This window comes from Dipodomys merriami, unplaced genomic scaffold (assembly GCF_024711535.1).
Source record: "Dipodomys merriami isolate MVZ:Mamm:240054 unplaced genomic scaffold, mDipMer1.0.p SCAF_19, whole genome shotgun sequence".
NCBI classification, from domain to species: Eukaryota; Metazoa; Chordata; class Mammalia; order Rodentia; family Heteromyidae; genus Dipodomys; species Dipodomys merriami.
The window spans coordinates 3,148,074-3,168,505 of record NW_027203270.1 but is presented as its reverse complement, the minus strand read 5'-3'; the positions used below and the strand labels follow the sequence as shown (position 1 = coordinate 3,168,505).

General features: G+C 40.3%; 1 protein-coding gene and 1 non-coding gene across 4 annotated transcripts in view; both read right to left on the bottom strand.

Moving 5' to 3' along the window:
- Stx8 (syntaxin 8) overlaps positions 1–20,432 on the bottom strand; it is a 244,234-nt gene that overhangs the window by 87,181 nt on the left and 136,621 nt on the right. For 2 of the 3 annotated variants that reach the window (XM_070026976.1, XM_070026978.1), the window contains one exon: positions 11,826–11,927. In XM_070026976.1, the coding sequence (XP_069883077.1) occupies positions 11,826–11,927 (102 nt within the window). Of the gene's footprint in view, positions 1–5,339; positions 5,383–11,825; positions 11,928–20,432 lie in introns of all 3 variants that reach the window. The other variant, XM_070026977.1, reaches the window with a different exon arrangement.
- LOC138831203 (small nucleolar RNA ACA64) lies at positions 19,516–19,632 on the bottom strand. Its single transcript, XR_011373152.1, has one exon. It is a non-coding gene; the product is annotated as a small nucleolar RNA ACA64 (small nucleolar RNA).

The following is a 20,432-nucleotide window of genomic DNA, read 5'->3' as shown; positions in this document are numbered from 1 at the left end:
CATTTCTAAGGTGGAAATTATCTTTTTTTTTTTTTTATTTGTTGCAGTGTTGGGCATGTGCAACACTGCCAGTCCCAAGTTATTTTGGTACCAGTTCTGGGGCTTGAATTCAGGGCCTAGGTGCTGTCCCAGAGCTTTTTCACTCATGGCTAACACTGTCCCTGGAGCCACAGCTCTGCTTCTGGCTTTTTGGTGTTTAATTGGAGGTAAGAGTCTAATGGACTTTCCTGCCCAGGCTGGTTTCAAACAATGAACCTCAGATTTAGCCTTCCTAGCAGCTAGGATTACATGTGTGAGCCATTGGTGCCTGGCCCTTGTGTATTTTCTAACAGCACAAAGTCCCTTACTCAACCCAATCCCTATTTCATTCAAATGTACAGTCTGAAGTAGGAATCTACTTCATTCTGTCCAAAAATCAATCAAAAGGGCTGTTTGTGTAAGCAGAAGGCATTGCTTTGTCATTGAGCTACTTCCTCAAGGGCATGGGGGAGGAGTAAGAATGAACATTTACTCATGGGCAGAGCATCAAACAGACCCCTTTCCTATGAGCCAAAGATTAATCGAGTCACATATTATAATTTTTAAAAATAAGAGGAATTTTAATTTTTGTTTGTGTTTATTCTCCCTGTAATTCTGTTTGTGTCTGTTTAACTCTATTTAACAATGCTATTGTTTCTCTTAAGACATGGTGGGGAACACTGCTAATATTAAAATAAACCTGTTATCTCATTCTCTTAGCACATGCCAGTAACACACACCTCTTCCCCACTAATTTCAGCCCTCACAAGAATTCAATTCTTCATTCCATTTCAATTTACAAATACAAAGGAAAATCAATATGAGAATGAGGAGTCCTGGGTGTAATGAGCTCCTAAACGTTAGGCAATATTTTAGCAAAATACATTAAGCAGATAATAGGTGGCTCTTTCTTCTGAGCATATACACACACAAAATTTGAAAAGCATATAGAGTATATAAAACATACTCTGTTCCCAGGTATACTGACAGTTCTTCTCAACCCAGCCAGTGTGTGCTATTCCTATAGAGCAGGTGAAAGCAGATGAATGAATTGACAGCCGACATCACCAGAAAATGCACACAAGCACATACACCAGTAACATCATCAATCATAACTATAATCATTACTCAATAAGAACAGAAACTGCCCTTTGAAATCACTGATTGTTCCAAACCACACTAAGCAAAAATAATAATGTAAAAAATGATTATGTATTATGATCATTCCTGACCCCACGATGATAGCAAAAATCAGTGGCTCCTTGCAGAGTTTTTGAAGCGTGGAGGGTTGGGAGGTGGTCCTGGTGACAGCTCTGAGGCTGTCAGCCCCTATCAATCACCTTCTATTAAGGAAAGCTTTTCCAATTCTGTACTCCTATCAAAGACTTCATTTTGCCTGGATTAAGCTGAAGTACCACCATTTGAACTTTCTGCTCCTATTCCCACTCCCAAATAAATGCTATTAGCAGAAAAACCGGCTTTTCCACTGTCAGAACTCAAATTGAGGCAGACACCAGTGTTGTGATCAGATATTAAGGAGAGATTCTGACCACAAGAAATTAATGTGCATTACATAAACTTTATGAGCAACCACAAGGTATTGTGTCTATGGGCCAAGGGAAGGGAAAAACCTGTGAATTGGATATTTCAGCTCCTGAAATGAGTATTGAACAATACCTACAGGGTGTAACACACTGGAGCAACACAATATTTTCTTGGATTCAAGAAGGTGGCTTTCCTGATTGTTTCATACTATATAGTTTCACTATTTACTATATTATCTCCATGACAGAGAAGAGTCTTTTTTTCCCCCCTAAAATATTCCAGATATGCCTGTGGATAAACAGCTTTAAATCAGCTGAAAAAGGCATGTATTTAAAAACTCTTGGGCTGGGAAGGTGGCTCAGTAGTAGAGTCCTTGCCTTGCATGCATGAGGCCCTCGGTTCCATTCCTCAGCACCACATAAGCAGAAAAAGCCGGAAGTGGCACTGTGGCTCAAGTGGTAGAGTGCCAGTCTTGAGCTGAAGAGCTGAGGGACAGTGCCCAGGCCCAGAGGTCAGGCCCCATGACCAACAAAAACAACAACAACAACAACAACAACAACAAAACTCTTTAGATGAGGGATTCATTTGATTTGCTTGCTGCTGCTGTTGTTACATCAATGGTTGAGTAGATGTTTGGCACATTAATGTACTAAAGCCCAACATATGGGCCTCAATTCATATAAATATGATAAAAGTTATAATCATAGATGATTTTCTGTACTAAGAGGTTTCATTACTTTTTTTTTTTGGCAGCTGTGGTATTTGAAATGAGGGTCTTGTGTTTACTAGGCAGGCACTCTACCCCCATCACTTTTTGCTTTTAGTTGTTTTTCAAAGAGGGTCTTATTTTTTGTCCAGGCCAACATGGACAGAGGGTCTCCTCCTATTTACATTTCCCTTGTAGCTGAGCTGACAGTCACATACCATGACACCCAGCTGATGAATGAGATGGGAGTCTTGCAAACCTTTTGCCTGGGGCTGGCCTCAAACCACAATGCTTTGGATCTCTGCCTCCCCAGTAGCTAGCATTTAGTCATGATTTTTAACAGCTCTATAATGTGAGGAAGAACCAAAAACAGAATGAGGAGGACAGAAAGGAATTAAAAGGGAGGTAAGTTTAGAATTAACCAACAGGCCCAGGGGCTGACTAGATAGATGTGAAAAAAAAAATCCCAAAGTAGTATATTGTGACATGTTTAACTTGACCCACATGGTATTTGTTTTTAAAATGTGAATTTACTGTCAAAACTGAAATATTGAGAGATTTCACTTAAGAATCTAGATTTCATGGGCTGGGAAGGTTGCTCAGTGGTAGAGCGCTTGCCTTGCATGCTCGAGGCCCTGGGTTCGATTCCTCAGCACCACATAAGCAAAAAGAAAAAAGCCGAAGTGGCATTGTGGCTCAAGTGGTAGAGCGCTAGCCTTGAGCTGAAGAGCTGAGGGACAGCGCCCAGGCCCAGAGTTCAGACCCCACGACCAGACCCAAAAAAAAAAAAAAAAAAAAGAAGAACCTAGATTTCATATTTCTCTTAAAAGAATAATCAAGCAGATGCTCCAGTGTTTCTGGCCTTAGCATCCTGATGGTAACAATCTTCTGTTGGCACTCTAGTTTGCCACTGACCAAAATTCAAGTGTCAGTTCTTGAATGTTTCCTCTGATCTTTGATGCACCTGAGAGATGAAAGAAGTCTGGAGACCGGAAAAAATAGGAAGCTAGTTTAGAGAGGAAGACTAGAGTAAGGAGTATGAGGAGCACAAGGCAGTGAGTGGGTTCTCTGGAGTAGAGAGGCTAGCTGTTGTTTAGGGGAAGACTGGGTCTGGGAAAACTACTAGTTGCACTTGAAGCCATCAAAAAATGGCAATGAAAAAGCCTGAGAAAGAAAGTCAAGAAAAAGGGCAAAGGACAGTAGCTTAAATGTTACTCTCAATCCAGAATGGAAGAGGAAAAAGAAAAAAAATGAAAGAGAAAATGCAAACCTGTATAAACACAGAGATTCTTACTGGTCTGGTCCAGCCCAATCTAGCTGTATTTTCTTTTTTGGGGGAATGGTGGAGGTGGTATTGGGGTTTGAACTCAGGGTCTCTCACTTGAGCCATGCTCTAGCCTTTTTTTGCTTTAGCTATGTTTCAGTATCGTCTTATGCTGGTGTGGATTGGCATCCTGCATTTTGCGTAAGATCATAGACATGCACCACCACACCCAGCATTTTTGTTGCCAAAGGGTCTTGCTAACTTTTTCTTCAAACTAATATACTCCCGATCTCTTGCCTTTTGAGCAGTCTGGATTACAGCCATAAGCCACCATGGTTTAGCTACACTTTCTATACCTTTTAGACAAGAGTCTTTTATCCCAGCCAGCCAGTTCTACTTGTTTGAGAAACTTGGTGGTATCAGGATCTTCTTCAAATCTGAATTTTCCACTACCTGAATGCTATTTCCTCCTCCTTGCTACTATCTATCTTTCTAAAATAAGTTTCAGATATGGGTGTGCTGTCTGTCCAGCAGGGTTCTGTGTCTCTCCTTACAACTAACTAAGTTCTATCTTTCAGCTGCAGATCATATAGTCCACTGGCTGGCACACAGGTGGTGCCCAGCCAATATATTGGCATAGAAGGTGGCTTTGAAGGCAGATATTCACTGGTGTGACAGAGTGGGTGCTTCTACACTGAGACTGTTGGCACAGGGTACAGAGACAGACACCCAGGCTAGTAAAGAAACAAGGGTCAAGTAATTACCTCAGTAAGCAATGACGAAGGAAGAAAAAGGAAGGCAAAAAGCCAAGAAAACATATTCCTGGTAAACAGTAGGGAGAAAAAAAGCAACCTGCATAATTATTTCTTGATCCAACTGAGTTGCTTATATTTGTAATAGTATTTTTTCTTTGTGCATGAGCATGTGTGTTACTGCGGTTTGAAGTTGGGACCTTTCAGGTACTCTACCACTTGAACCACAATGGCCAGTCCTTCCTTATTGTTTAGGTATGACCTTACATTTCCCAGGCCACCCTCAGATGGGAATCTTCCTATTAATAGTCTCCTTGTTCACAGGCACATACCAGCATATCTGGCTATTGACTGAGATGAGGCCTAACATTTTGCCTGGAATGCCTTGAACCATAATCCCCAGATCTTCTCCTGAGTAGCTGGGATTATAGGTGTGAGAATCACATCTGGCTTTGTGATAGCTTTTTAAACAGGAGGTTTGAACTCAGGGCTTTGTACTTACTAGGCTGTCATACTTAGCCACACCTCCGTCTTTCACTGGTTATTTTTAGGACAGGATTTTGTTACACACACACACACACGCACGCACGCACGCACGCACGCGCGCACGCACGCACGCACGCGCGCACGCGCGCGCGAGAGAGCTACAATCAGCCTCATTTCAGTCTTCCTGTCATGTCTGGGATTATAGACAAGTGCCATTGCATCCAGCTTCCCTTTTGTGGAAGTGGAATTTCACAGACTTCTCTGCCTGGGCTGGCCTGGCACCACAATTCTCCCAATCTCAGCCTCGTCTGTGGCTTGGGATGACAGGCACAGACACTATAGCTGATTATAAATTGAGAAGAGAATCTCATGAGCTTTTTTTGCCCAGGCTGGCCTTAAACCACAATCTGCTCATTCTCAGGCTCATAAGTAGCTAGGATTAAAAGTGTAAGCCACTGACATCAGACTGTGGTAGGGTTTTTTTTTTAATTTTTTAAACAATTATTTGAAAGACAAAAACAGCTCAGATCTGTTATATTATCCATACAACTTAAACTCAGTTTCTTACCTGTCTATGTTCTGTAATGTTCAAAAAGAAAGAACTGAAGAATCTGAGGGTATTAACAAAAGCAATAATATTTCAGGACTGTTAATGAACTTCAGCCACGAATTTGCAGATTCCCATTTTAAAAACTCCAACATTGTACTCACTAGACACTATGTTGAAAATGAATATATGTGTAGGTGGGGACAGAAGAGAAAAACTGGGAGAAAGTGAAGGAGTATCACGTCCAAAAAGAAATGTACTCATTACCAGACTTATGAAACTGTAACCCCTGTACATCACCTTGATAACCTTGATAATAACAATTAAAAAAAAAAAAAAACCCTAATACCTCAACGTACCCGGTGCCAGAAGCTCACACCTGCAATCTTTTTTTTTTTTTGGGGGGGGGTGGGAGGGTCCGGTTGTGGGGCCTGAACCTGGGCCTGGGCGCTGTCCCTCAGCTCTTCAGCTCAAGGCTAGTGTTCTACCACTTGAGCCACAGCGCACAGAGCCACCTTCCCAGTCCCAATCTTTTTTTCTAATGTATATTTTTATTGTAAAGATACCATATAGAGGGCTGGGAAGATGGCTCAGTGGTAGAGCGCTTGCCTTGCATGCCTGAGGCCCTGGGTTCGATTCCTCAGCACCATATAAGGAAAAAGAAAAAAGCCGGAAGTGGCGCTGTGGCTCAAGTGGTAGAGCGCTAGCCTTGAGCTGAAGAGCTGAGGGACAGCGTCCAGGCCCCAGGTTCAGGCCCCACGACCGGACCCCCCCCCAAAAAAGATACCATATAGAGGGGTTACAGTTACAGGAGTAAGGTAATGAGTGCATTTCCTATCAAGCATTGTTACCCCCTCTTTTGTTTTTCTCCTACCATCCCTTTCCTCCCCACCTTCCCAACTTCTCCCTCCCCCACCAAAAAAAGTTCATTTTCAACATAATGACTTATACATCTCATTGTTATAATGGGTCAACCTGTATCCTTATTTCAGCATTTTGTTATTTCCCTTCCCCTCTCCAAATCAGAAAAACGTATATACAAGATGCAGGGCACCAGAATCAAATACACTGAAAACAGGGTTATACCATGAGGGGAGAACATACAAAAGAAATAAAAAAAATCACATAGCACATTATAAATACATTAAAAACAACAGCAAAAAAGATAAAACCACTTGTGTCCCTATCTTGGGTTCATTTCGCTTAACATCATCTTATATGGCCATATGTACATAGCTTTTGACCTTTTCGGCTTGTTCTATACATATACTAGTTATTGTAGATAAGGGAAATCATAGGACCTATGTTTCTTTGGGCCTGGCTTACTTCACTTAATATAATTTTTTCCAAGTCTTTCCATTTCTTAACAAATGGGGTGGTCACACCTGTAATCTTAGCTACTCAGGAGACTGAGATTCTAAGGAATCCCTGATTTAAAGCTAGTTTGGGCAGAAAAGTCTGTAAGGCTCATAACTCTGACTTGAGCTTTGGTTCAGGGGTAGAGCACCAGCTTTGAGCAAAAAAGCTCAGGATAGCACCCAAGTCCTGAGTTCAAGCCTTAGTACTGGCACTAGAATTTTAAAATACAGAAAAAAGAAATCCTCCAACGACTCCATTTTTAACCAAATGAGGATGCTAACTCCATGGTTCTAAAATGTCCCTATTTCAGAAAGTCAAGGGAGTATTATTCTCCTTAAGGCCCCTCTAATGCTGCTGGGTGGCTAGCAGAACCTGCAAGGTATTTACTGAGGCTTCACTAGTACCAATCACAATGCTCCCTAACTTCTTCTTAGTGGGTCTACAGAATCACAAATGTGTGCTAGTCCAGGTTAAAAATCCCTTAACCTAAATGCTTGAGACCAAGAGTTTTTCAGATTTTGGGTCTTTTCCTATTCATAGGATTTAGGATACTACATTGATAATGTTTATTCTCATTCTATAGAGAAGGAAACAAACTTTCAGAGGGCAGGCAGCTCTCCTAGATCCAGGAGAGATGGGGGCAGATGCAATGTTCCCAGGAGCCTGTCTAGGACCAGCTGGGCTCCTTCCTAACCACGTCACTGAAACAGAGCACTGCTAAATATCACACGAGATGTGCTTAGACAACATTACATAATAGTCAATATGCTGAGAAGCAGTACTGTCCCTCCACCAGAGTCATTCACAATTCTTAGTCTGGGCTTTCACAATTGGCTTTCTAGTCAGACCCAGACAAGGCTCTAGTTTGAATTCTAATGAGGATCAGGCACACTGAATATTTAAACTGCAATTACAAAGATGCTAGTTTTATGTAAATGTCCTTAATACAAGAAACAGATCTGAAAATACACTGAAGAACTAAGTGAACCTATCAGTCTAAAATGCCTTTAGAATCTAAAAAACAACAACAACAAACAATATTGCTTTCTGCTTGGTGCTATCATAGGGGTATGGCCGAGAGAAGAAAAGGGAGGAAAAGACCACACAAAGATCGCAGTAAAAATCTTAAAAGCCTGGGCTCTGGAATGAAAGGTCCACAAAGAGGTGCTTGGATCCTTTGTTAACAACTGAACAAACGAATTCATCATTGGACCCTTCTCCTGTGTGGCCCCTGGTAGGTCTTGCTGTGTTTATAACTAGAAATCCCCTTGCAGCTCAAGCCTCTATGACTGATGCGTCAGAACATCATGGAAAATACGCACAGGGCAGAAACAAAAGGTCATTTCATGGTTCACAGCCTAGTTTTATACCCTTTGAGTAAAAGATGATGAGCCACAGCCCTGCCACACCTTGCTCAAGTCCTCTAGGTTACACAGTAATGAGTGCTCACCATGTTAGCTGCTATCAGTTACACTTGAATGAGCTATTTGATTCCAGCACCTGCATGTGCAAGTACACACTTCCACTTAAAATCATCAGTCTGGCCTTGCATTTGAGAAAAGCAGGTGATGAACTCTTTGCTTGGTCACTCCAATGCCATTCCTATTAAGATTGTATCTTTTTTGTGTGTGTGTGTGTCCATTATGGAGCTTGAACTCTGGGCCTGGACGCTGTCCCTGAGCTCTTCAGTTCAAAGTGAGTGCTCTATCACTTGAGCCACAGCACCACTTCTGGTCTTCTGGTGGTTAACTGGAGATAATAGTCTCATGGACTTTCCTGTCCACGCTGGTTTTGAACCGTGATCCTCAGATCTCAGTCTCCTGGCTAGCTAGGATTACAGGCGTGAGCCATCAGTGAGTGACCAGCTAATACTACATCTTCTAAATGCTAATATTTATGAAAAGGGAATATGGTTAATTGGTGGTTTTTATTCCCCTGCCCAGATTTGTCCTCTGGTTGAGTCTTTTTTGCTGATACCAAAAATGTCCATTCAAGTTTCAGTTATTTTTAATTTCTAGAAGTTCTATTTGGTCTTTTTAAAATTTCTCATGGTACTTTTTGTAGTCCTCTTCTATCAAAATGCTCTCAAGCTTGTCACTTACATTTTTTAAATTAAAAAAAAAAAAAAACAGAACACAGGGCTGAGAAGGTGGCTCAGTGGTAGAGTGCTTGCCTTGCATGCATGAGGCCCTGGATTCGATTCTGCAGCACTACATAAGCAGAAAAAAAGCCGGCAGTGGCACTGTGGCTCAAGTGGTAGAGTGCTAGCCTTGAGCTGAAGAGCTGAGGGACAGCACCCAGGCCCACAGGCCCCATGACTGGCAAAAAATAAAAACAAACAAAAAACCCCAAAACCCAGAACTAATGGTGGTGAATGCCTGTAATCCCATCTACTTGGGAGATGGACATAAGGAAGATTATGGTCTGAGGCCAGTTGGAACAAATGTTATCAAGATCCCATCTCATTCAACAAGCCTAGCCTGGTAGTTCACATCTGTTGTCCTTGCTGTATAGAAGGCAAAGGTTGAAGGATCACGGTCACTGGCACTGGGCAAAACATGAAACCCTTTTTGAAAAATAATTGAAGCAAAAGAGGACTGACATGTGGCTTAAGTGTGAAGGCCTGATTTCAAGCCCTAATACTGCCTGCCCCCTCAAAGGACTGAATTGGTTTTATAATGTATGTAAATATATGCTAGAACATGGATAATTATAATGAATTCCTTTATAACAAGAAGACATTCTGATACATGGTAAAAGCCAAATGCAAAGGAATATTTTATGACTTCAGCTATATAAGTACCTACAGCAAACTGTAGAAATGGAAGGTAGAAAAGTAATTACAGGGCTGGGGGAGGGAGAAATGGGTAGTTATTATTTGAAAAGCAACTTTCAGTTAGGGATGCTAAAGTTCTGGAGGGTTAGGGAAGAGTACAGTGTACAACTCTTGCCTAGAATGTGCCAGGCTCTGAGTTCCACTCCCAGTACTAGAAAAAGAGAGAAAAAAAAGTTCTGGTGATACCTACACAATGAAAATGTACTTATAATTTAAAAGCAGTTCAACTGGAAGCCAAGCATTGGTAGCTCACACCAGTAATTATAGCTACTCAGGAGGCTGAGATCTGAGGCTCACAGTTGGAAGCCATCAGGGCAGGAAAGTTTGTACACTCTTATCACCAATTAACCAGCCAAAAGCCAGAAGTGGAGGTATTGCTCAAGAGGTAGAGTGCCAGCCTTGACTGAAAAAGAATAAATAAGAGTAAGAGGCCCTGAGTTCAAAAGCTGTAGCACCTAAAAAGGTATAAAAAACTGGTAAATTTTTATTATATATGTGCAAAAATTATAAAAATGATTTTAATAACAGGTCAGATTGATTTTGCTATGGCCTGCTAAGCCTCAGTAAATTCCACCATATGCCTTCTGGCCACAGGCTTCCTATTAAATATAAGCCCAGCCTCCTCAGGGCTTTAAAGCCCACCTGCTGAACCCTCAACAGCATGCAAAAAAAATGTGTATAACAATAGATGTGTATGTAATAGCAAAATTTCCTTTAGAAATACAAATGCAAAAAATTCTTCTCCAAAGGTTAGCATGTTTGGTATGGAAGGTAGGTAGGCTGCTGGAGTAAAGCACATGGGGGAATGGAAGTTTCCATAGGAAAGAAGTAGTAAAAGGAGGAAGTCTAGGATGGGAAGGAAGATGGAGGGGGAGCCAGCACATGGTGTGCATTCAGGTACCAGAGTCCTCAGCCTTCATGCTATAGTTAGCATCTCTGTCAGCATGTGATTATGGTAAACCAGGAAGATGGCCAGTGCTGGATACTTATTCTATGTGGCTGAATTCTGACAGCTAAGCTGTATGCTCTTTTACGATGAAGTTTATATAAAATCAAATTTAATATGGGGTGGAGATGGAAAGTAAACCCCTATCTTGCAACCTCAAAGCTTCTGGATGGCTTAAGAAGGACAAAGTCCAAGTGGACAAAAAAATCACAGGAGATCAGTAAAGCAAACCCATGAGGGCTTTGCCTTTGAAAGAGAGCAGAAAGCAGGCATCTAGAGGAGCAGAAGCACAGGCTGGGTTGGCATCTGACTGGCAAGAACTGCTATGCTATGTCACCAATGGTGACAATGGAATTGAAATCCCCCCAGAGGGCTCTACTTCCTGTGGGGTCAAAAGACATATGGGCCTTACTCTCTTTCAGCTGGTTATAGACTCTCCATTAGAAAACAAAGGTGAGGACAGTAACACTTCTCCAGCTGCACATCTAGGGGATCCTTCTATAGCTGGATCCCTCAGGGGCATTCATTATGCTTTTCATATTGAGAAGGCTATGAGTCAAAACTCAGATAACTATACTTCTTTCTAACTACTATTGTTCCTCTATTGTTAATAAACATACTAACTTTATAAGGTTAGTGCACCTTTATGAGCTGAAGCAGTAAGTAATCATGGTGGCTGCTCTCAACGTCACCACTCTGTGTCACCACTCACCTTTATACACAGGCCATATAAACTGAAACCTCATAAAACCAGAATCAGGATGACAGAAGAACAGGTGGATGCATGGAGCTTCCAGGCATTCTTAAAAAATAAGGAGCACTTTTGCACTCCTCCTAGACTGCTTCAATGAGAACCCCCTATCCCAGGGACCAAGAAACAGTACTGCAGGTACTCCCAGTGATCCTTCTCTTGATACACAAACCCCTACTTCAAATAGATGATGTAAGTGACTTGATGGATAACGTGACAAAACATAGCATTTTAGCTTGGTCAGACTTCCAAAGCTGAGCAATTCTAACCTGCTCTATTGCAGGTGTACTAATAAAGATTCTGGCTAGAAAAGGCACAAAAACAGACAAGCTCACCTTGAACAAATTCACAAGATATCAATGGCCACTAAACTCCCTAATACTGCCCAACTTCCAAACCATTTATCTCTATATACTTAACAAACTTTCTGATTTTAAATTAAAACAATGAATGATATTCCCTCTGAACCCTGAAAAATTCATGTCATTAAAAAAGAAAAAAACATCTTTTAGCAATTTCAATACTTTACTAAGTGATACTGCCTGTATTAGAAGAAAGAAAGTAGACAAACATGGGAATCTCACAGCTGAGTAAATTGAAAGCAAGATCTCTTACCACAGGATGTTGACTTTCTCTCCACCAGGTTCACACGTCTGGTTTCGGTGCGAAGTTTCTCATCTGTGTTCTCCACAAGATTGGCAAGGTCATCAATGATCTCTAGAAGGAAGAACAGAGATGCAGGATTAACACTCCCCAATATCCAGCATCACATCCCCACAGCTGTGGTAATTCTGGGTAGTAATGGTCTCCCAAGTGTAGCCAATGAAAAGGTATAGCACTCAGATACTTGCTTTAAGAAGTGAAATTGACTTAAAAAGGCAAAAACAAGCTTGGGCTAGTGGCTCCTGCCTGAAATCCAAGTTATTCAGGAAACTGAGATCTAAGAATGGAGGTTAAAAGCCAAAGGCCAAAAATAGAGCTGTGGTTCAAGTGGTAGAGCTCCAGCCTTGAGCACAAAAGCCAAGCAAGAGACCCTGAGTTCAAGCCCCAGTACTAGCACCAAATTGAAAAAAAAAAAAAAAGTAAGGTAATAAAACTGGCAGAAAACCATTTTAGGCAACAGAAAGAAAAGCAAGTTTGGGGAAAATAAGTCATGGGCCCACAAGTTTGTGCCCATCCAAGTTCTCTCTCAAGTATACAGGTGACACAGCACAGAAGACTTCAGGAATAGTCTCAGCCCTTCTTGAGAACATTATCCGATGATAAAACTAGCCAATAAAGAGCTGAATGAAAATTAAAAATTCTGGTGGCTCATACCTGTTATCTTGGCCATTCCAGAGGCTGAGACTAGAAGAATCACATGAGCTCAAGGCCTCATTTTAACAAAAAAAGCCAAATATATTGGTGCACATCTGTCATTTGGAGGTATGAGGGAAGCATGAATAGGATTGTGGTTCTACAGTCAGAATATTGGTTTGTTTTTTTCAAGCAAAAAGTGAGACCCTAGTAGAAAATTAAAGTAAAAGGGTGCAGATCATGCCTGCAATTCTCAGAAGGCTGAGGAGGCTGAGAACTGAGGATCAAGGTTCAAAGCCAGGCCAGCCTAGAAAGTTTGTGAGAATTATGTCCAATTAAGTACCAAAAAGCTGAAAGTGGAGCTGAGGCTCAAGCAATAGAATGCTAACTTGAGCAAAACAGCTCAGGGACAGCTCTCAAGCTTTGTAAGTTCAAGCCCCAGACTGGCATAAAGAAAAAAGAAAAAAAAAAGGTGTGGTTCAAGTGGTAGAGCTTCTGCAAAACAAATGCAAGGTCCTGATTTCAAACCCCAGTACCACAAAAAAACAAACCTTAGTGAAGAATCTACAGACTGTAACATAAGAGTTGGTGGCTAGAACTGAATCCGTCGAAATACTGATCTGAGAATAAGCAAATATATAGATAACAGAAATATGTAAAAATGTCCCAAACAACATGTAACAACATAACTGCAATTAGGGAGCAGTGGGGAAAGGAAGAATGGGAAAAGTTGAAAACACAATTTCTTCATTTTGTACAGCAGGTCATAGCAAGCTGCTGAAAATTTAAACATACGGAAACTTACAGTTTTTGGTATTACCAAAACGTCAATGGTTTATATCTTTTTTGTGTATGAACTTTCAGTAATTCCTATCTTTTAGTAATTACTGCTTCTTGTAATGATCCTTTCTGTAAAGTTCATCTTTTTTATGCTAATGCATTAAAAGTGAAATTAAGCACATTTAAATTTATTTTAAATGGCAACATTTAGAATGGCATATATATTATGATCCTAATTATGTGAAATTATTTCTATCTATCCTTTTACATTTACATACCCAGAGGGATTTATGCAGATGGTGGTAATCTAATGTTAATGATTATTCCTAGGTGGTAGGATCCTCTGTGATTGTGTTCTTCCTTATATTTTTCTATATTGCTTAAATTTTTTACATTGAGCACACATTATTTCTTAAGTTTTGATTCTCTATTCTCCCTCTCCTATTTCTAGTGACTGCTTTAGAAATGCATTATCCAATGACAGTTACCATTTTTCTTTCAGTATTAAGTAAAGCAAATGAGGAAGCCAAAGAAATTCTCCAGAATGATCTCTGGGTTGAGTTTAAAAGGCTATGTGGTATGGAGGGGGTAACAATGTTCAAGAGGAAGTGTACTCATTACCTCACTCATGTAACTGTAACCCTCTGTATAGAATCTTTACAATAAAAAAAAATTAAAAAAAAAAAAAAAAAAGGCTATGTGGTGCAAGGTAGGAAAAAAGGGCAGTCTAACAGTGAGAATAGTATGTGAAAGGCACGGTAGAGGAAACAAGGACCGGACACTTGGATATTTATAATCTCATTTCATGGGCCATACAAAATTATCAACACAGGCTGAGGGGCTATGGGCAACTGATAAAATAGAGGCTGGACGTTCCCCACCCCTGCAAGAGTAGTATGACATTCTTCTAGTCTCTTGCAACCTCATCTACAAACCTTCTTGTAGGAGGCTGAAAGAAGAGTTACTGAACTGGAAGGTAGCTTAAGTGCAGAGCATTTGCCTAACATGCTCCAAGCCATAGGTTGGATCCTCACCGTTACCAAAAAATTAAAAATAAAACAAGCTGGTTGCTGGTGATTCATGCCTATAATCCTAGCTACTCAGGAGAGATCTGAGGACTGCAGTTTGAAGCCTGCCAGAGCAGGAAAGTCTGTGACTCTTATCCCCAATTAGCAACCAAAAGGCCAAAAGTGGAGCTGTGGTTCAAGTGGTAGAGCCCCAGCCTTGAGCAGCATTCAAGAGACAGCACCCAAACCCTGAGTTCAAGCCCAGTACCAGAACAAAAAATAAATAAATAGTCAGGTGCTATGGCTCACACTTGTAATTCTAGTTACTCAGGAGGCTGAGATCTGAGTATTGCAGTTCAAAGCCAGCCAGAAGGGAAAAGTTTGTGAGACTCTTATCTTCAATTAACCATCAGAAAACTGGAAGTGGTGCTGTGGCTCAAAGTGATAGAACGCTAACTGAGCAGAAATCAAGTACAGTGCCCAGACCCTGACTTCAATATATATACACACAATATACAAATACATATATATATATACAGCATATAAAAATGTAAAACAAAACAAAAACCAAGCTATTTATAATATGAATGTAATTGCATGAATCTCAAAAAGATTGGTGGATAAGAAAATCAACATACTTAATGATATCACTGACATGAAATGTAAGGACAGATCTTGCTTACAGGATGAAATTCAACAGTGGTTACCTCTGGGGTGGTGAGGAGTGACTAGAAATGGACAATTGGGAACTCACCAGGGAGGTAGAAATTCTCTAAATGGTTGTGCAAATGTATATGGCTGTCAAAAGCATGTAGAACTGAATACTATACATCTGTGCATTTTGTTTTAGATTATGCCAAATTGCAAATGTAAATCAGAAAAAATCAGTTTACATTATTATGATGTTTTAAGATTTTCCAATAAAGAAAAAAGGAGGAAGGAAGAAATGCTTTAGAATAACAAAATTTTAGACCTGTATGTAAGAAGTCACACCAGGACTTTGTAGCCCTTTTGTGAAATCCTCAGCAGGGGACAGCTAATCTTTCCCTTAATACTCCAATGACTGCTAACATGGAAGTCTGGGGAGAAAATCAGTTCCATGGCTGAGCTACAGGGTGACTCTAATTATCACAAAGATTTTTATACAGAACTGAAAATTTGTCTGCTTTCAACTTTGACCTTAGTTATTTCCAGACCAATAAAATAGCAGTGGTCTGTTTTTTCATGTTCTCCTGCCACATTGCTTTTCTCTTCATTTAAGGATAGCCCCAAGACTTAAAAAGGCACTGTGAAATTCTGATGCTTTGGGCACAGTGTTCTTCCTACAAGGTGACGAGAGGACTTGGATATTGTTTCCGTTTTTATGTAGTCAACAGAGAATGTTTGTTTTGTTGTTGGTCACGGGGCTTGAACTCAGGGCCTGAACATTGTTCTTGAGCTTTTGTGCTCAAGGCTAGTGCTCTACCACTTTGAGTCACAGGTCCACTTCTGGTTTTCTGATGGTTCATTGAAGATAAAAATCTTTCCAGCCTGGGCTGGCTTTGAACTGTGATCCTCAGATCTCAACCACCTGAGTGGCCAGGATTACAAGCATGAGCCACCAATACCTGGCTAGAATGTTCAGTTTATAAGCATAAATATACTTATGACACATGCCTATAATCTCAGCACCTGAAAGGCTAAGGTAGGAGGATTATAAGTTCAAGGTCTATGTTGAGAGAACCTGTCTCTGGGGGAAAAATAAATCTAAAACAAACAATCCAAAACAACAACAAACCCCCACAAATACCACCACCACCATCCCTCCCCCATTCCCCCTACCCCACCCCACCCCCCACCCCACCCCCCCGCCAAAAAAAAAATCTAAACCACAAAATATTTCTCATGGTTCATGCTCTAACAAGACATTCTGCACTGTCATGCTTTGTATGGTTAATGTGTACACTGTTATCACATAACTGCTGCACTCAAGATTTCATAATAGGTTTTTTTTTTTCTGGTACTAAGGTTTGAACTCAGGGGCCTCATATATGTTTGGCTATTTGAGCCACACCTCAAATAGTTTTTTTGCTGGTTTTTTGGAAATGGAGTCTGGTGAAGTTTTCTGCTTGGGTTGGCTTAAAACCACAATCTTCAGATCTCAGTCCCCTGAGCAGCTTAGGATCACAGATGTACACAACAAGTGGTCATGTTTTTTAAACAACACTGAATTTTAAGTTAAAAATTGTTTAGTAACAGTTTATAAATACCTGTAAATGTGGGAGGAGCTCTGAAAGTGAGCAATGGGAAGAACTAGGACAGAGAAGACACTAGAAAGAGTCTAAACTGTAAATATAACATGGAGAGCAACTCTGAGGGAGAGAGCAGAAGAAAAGAGCTGTAGAGTGAGTTTTCTCAGTGATTATTCATATGGTTGTGATTGGTTGAGCTGGAGACACTAAAGACCATTTTTAGATGTCAGATAGCACTGAGAAAGGCTGTGCTACAGAGTGAAGTCAAGACCATCCTTGTTAAGCTGTAACATAGACAAATGGTATTTCATCCTGCCTGAGGTTTTATGGTATGCAGGGCTAAAGAAAGAGGGCCTAGGATTATCTGGCTGAAGACATTAGCTAAGTATCCATGCATTCAGGCTGCTGCATGGCTTAGTTTCCACCACATAGAGTAAGAAGAGATAATAAAGACAGGATTTAAGATTATAATTAAAAGCAAAGCAAAACTATTTGGAAAAATTTCAACCTGGTCACCCAAAGAATAAGAAAATGTATTGGGGAGAAGAGGGTCGAGATTCATAGGCTTTGAAGGGAACCACATGCTAGTCATCAAGATGGGAGAACAGCAGTTTCAAAAATCTTTAAGCTGCTCACTGGCCTAGAGGTTAGGATGTGCAGGTGTGTGGCTGCTACCCAGGCTCCTTGCATTCCTACACTGTTCATCTACCACCTCAGCCATGGCTCAAGCACACTGAGATATAACTGGTCCCATCACTCTTGTATTTACAAGCAGTATGCCCTGGCAGTGTCCACAAGGTGTCTGCAGGGCTGCAAAACCTATGGGGCATGCTACCTCCACCAAGACTTTAAAAGATGTTGCAGACTAGCTGATACTCAGCATAGAGAGCCTCAGAATTGGAGCTATGCCTATGAAAGTAAGACCTCCTTGAGACCTCAAACTGGAGGTGCTGTACAATGTGCAAGACCAATCTAGAAGGCCTGCTGCCTGGTTTGAGCCCAACAAAGCCATGGGTGGGTTAGAGGCACACAAGCTAAGAAGATGACGCTTCTATCCTAGAGGGATCAGGATATGGTATTTGGAATCAAAGAAAACTGTTGTCCAGATTTAAGATGTAATGTTATTTTCTCTGTTTCAATTTATTTGAGGTCAGTAAACCCTCTCTTCTTGACTACTGATCCCTTCTGGAATATGAATGTCTATCCTCTGCCTGTCTCACCATTGTATTTCAGAGTAGAAGAACGTGTTTAATATGTAATAGGCTTACAACTGCAAAGACTCTGCCTTTTGATGAACTGTGCCTGCTGCATCTCCCTCTACTCAGGTAAGACTCTGGAAGTTTAGCTTGATGCTAAAATTTAGGGGCTATTGGGATAGAATGAATTTATTTTGCATGTAATAAAAGACATTAATTTGGAGAACAGAATGTTATTGTTTGAATGTGTCCCCTAGGAGTTCATGTGTTAGAAACTTAATTCCCAAACACATACATTGATAGTAGTTGGAGGTGGGACCTTGGGAGTAGTTAAGGTTAAATGATGTCATAAGAGTGGGGCCCCTTATGAGATCAGTGACTTTATAAAAGGAAGTTTGCACATGTGCTCTATATTACCATGTGATACACTCTGCCATGTTATGACACAGCAAAAAAGGCCTTTACCAGGTCTTGGACATTCCACTCTTCAAAACCACAAAAAAAGCATTTCCTTTATAAATTACTCAGACCCTAGTACTGTTATAGCAGTAGCCAAATGAACTAAGACAATTCTAAGAACTGCATCAACATATATTCTTTCATATAACTCCAGTATTAAACCTTCTGCAACACAGTATGATCTGTATTCTTTCATGCAACTTTTATATAACTATACCCCCATAATTATAATTTCTAAAGGTTAACAAATATTCATTCCATTAAACAATCATCCATTAGCTAATAGCCCATTGTTGAATACATAGGGTACTTTATTTCTAAATGAATTCTTTCCTCTATTATCATTTTCATTCTTTTCTATAATTTTTTAAGTTAATGAAGTGTGATTATAACTGCTTTATGGACTTTAAAACAAACTGCCAAATTATTTTTTTTAAAGGATTATACTGTCACTGCTGGTTGGATGGCTAGAATTTATTCTACTTGTCAGTTACAATGATCTCAGAAGAATTCCCAAGCCAAGGACCCTAGGGGAATTCCCATCCTACAGACCACAGCTACTAAGGTGAGAATTCCCCTAACCACAATCTATTAAGAGAAAATTAAATGCAGGTTTCAGAGTATAAGTTTCAAAAACAACCAGCTGATCCTTTCAAATACCTGACAGTTGAGCCTCCAAAAGGAAACTGATATCTGGCTTCCTGGTATTTACATTTGGGACTAAGAAGTAACTTTCATTTCTATCATGTGTTGATTTGAGACCTCAAATGCTATTCTAGCATAGGATATCATGGTAAAGATAAAGAAATGGAAAAACAGACAATGTAAAGATAACACAAAATCCACAATCAAAAGGAGTAAGAACGTATTCATGCCTGTAAGCTTCTCAGAAGGCTCAGATGTGAGGTTCTTTGGTTCAAAGCCAGCAAGGGCAGGGAAGTTCAGGAGAATCTTATCTCCAATTAAACAACAAACTCAGAAGTGGAGCTTTGTTAAAGTGGTTAAGAGTGCCAGCTCTGAGTGAAAAGCTAAGGGACAGTGCTCAGGCCTGAGTTCAAGCCCCAGTACTAGCACAGAAAATAAAAAAGAGCTATAAGAATTATATGAATAAATATCTAACTTCAATTATACTTCATAATCTTTTTTCACTCTCAGGTACAGCCTCAATAAATTAAACATAAAAGCAAAGCATGTGCTACCTATTTTCAGATGAATTTGGTGCCTCCATACTATTCTCAAGTTTATAAAGTCATTAGGGATTATTCTTTCTCTAATATTGCTCATAATGTTTGAAGACAAATATTTTTTAAATGAACAAAGAACTTTTTTTCCCCATGCCTGTTGGGGCCTGGGTTTCATGGTTCGACACCAGCAGTGGGCAGTGAGTATAAGGCCCTAGACACTGTGGGTGCCGAGTCTCCATGGCTGAAGCTGGGGGTGATTTTCAATGAACACTGGTATAAAGAATTTTTTCTTGAACAAATTTAACTTCCTATATTTCCTACAACAAATCCATAATTGAAATCATCAGTGGAGACTCAAAATAGGGAAGGAAAAGGGCGACCTCTAAAATTGAGAGATGTCAAAACAGGGACAGAAGAAAAATCATCTTGTGTCTTAGTAAAGAGATAGTAATAAATCACCTATGGCCAGGTAGTTCCGCTGGAACTCCACCCCAGGGAGAGCTTGGGATCACTACAGTTTGGAGCCCATGAGAAATACTCCTTACATAGGAGGAAGTCCCCTCTTTCCATATCTGCTCACAACTTAAACATAGCCAGGAGAGCCAAACAAGGAAGAAAGCTCAGGCTCCTTTTCTACTTCCTCTCAACCACAAACTAAGGCATCTCAGCGGGCCTGATAGGTGTAACAGAGACCTAGCCTGAGACAGAACCTTTCCAATCTTCTCAAGTGGGAAGACATGGACAAATGTAATTAATAAAATTAATTAATAAAATTAAGACAACAGATATAATTAATAAAAGCATGAAATAAAGAAACACCCAAGGAACATTCAAAAGAACATTTTCTCTGCCTATCCCCTCTGGTCCTGGGAAACAGAATTCCTTGAAGGAAAGGAGAAGCCTTGAAAAACTGTGTGGTTTCTTTTTGAAAGCAAAACAAAAAATAACATTCAAGGGGAAAGTGCATCTGTGCAGCGATAATAGGACCACAAGGAGGAACAGTTATGACTACAGCATTGAATAAAACAAACATACCATGAAGGTGGCAACCTATGAAGGAGATTTGGAA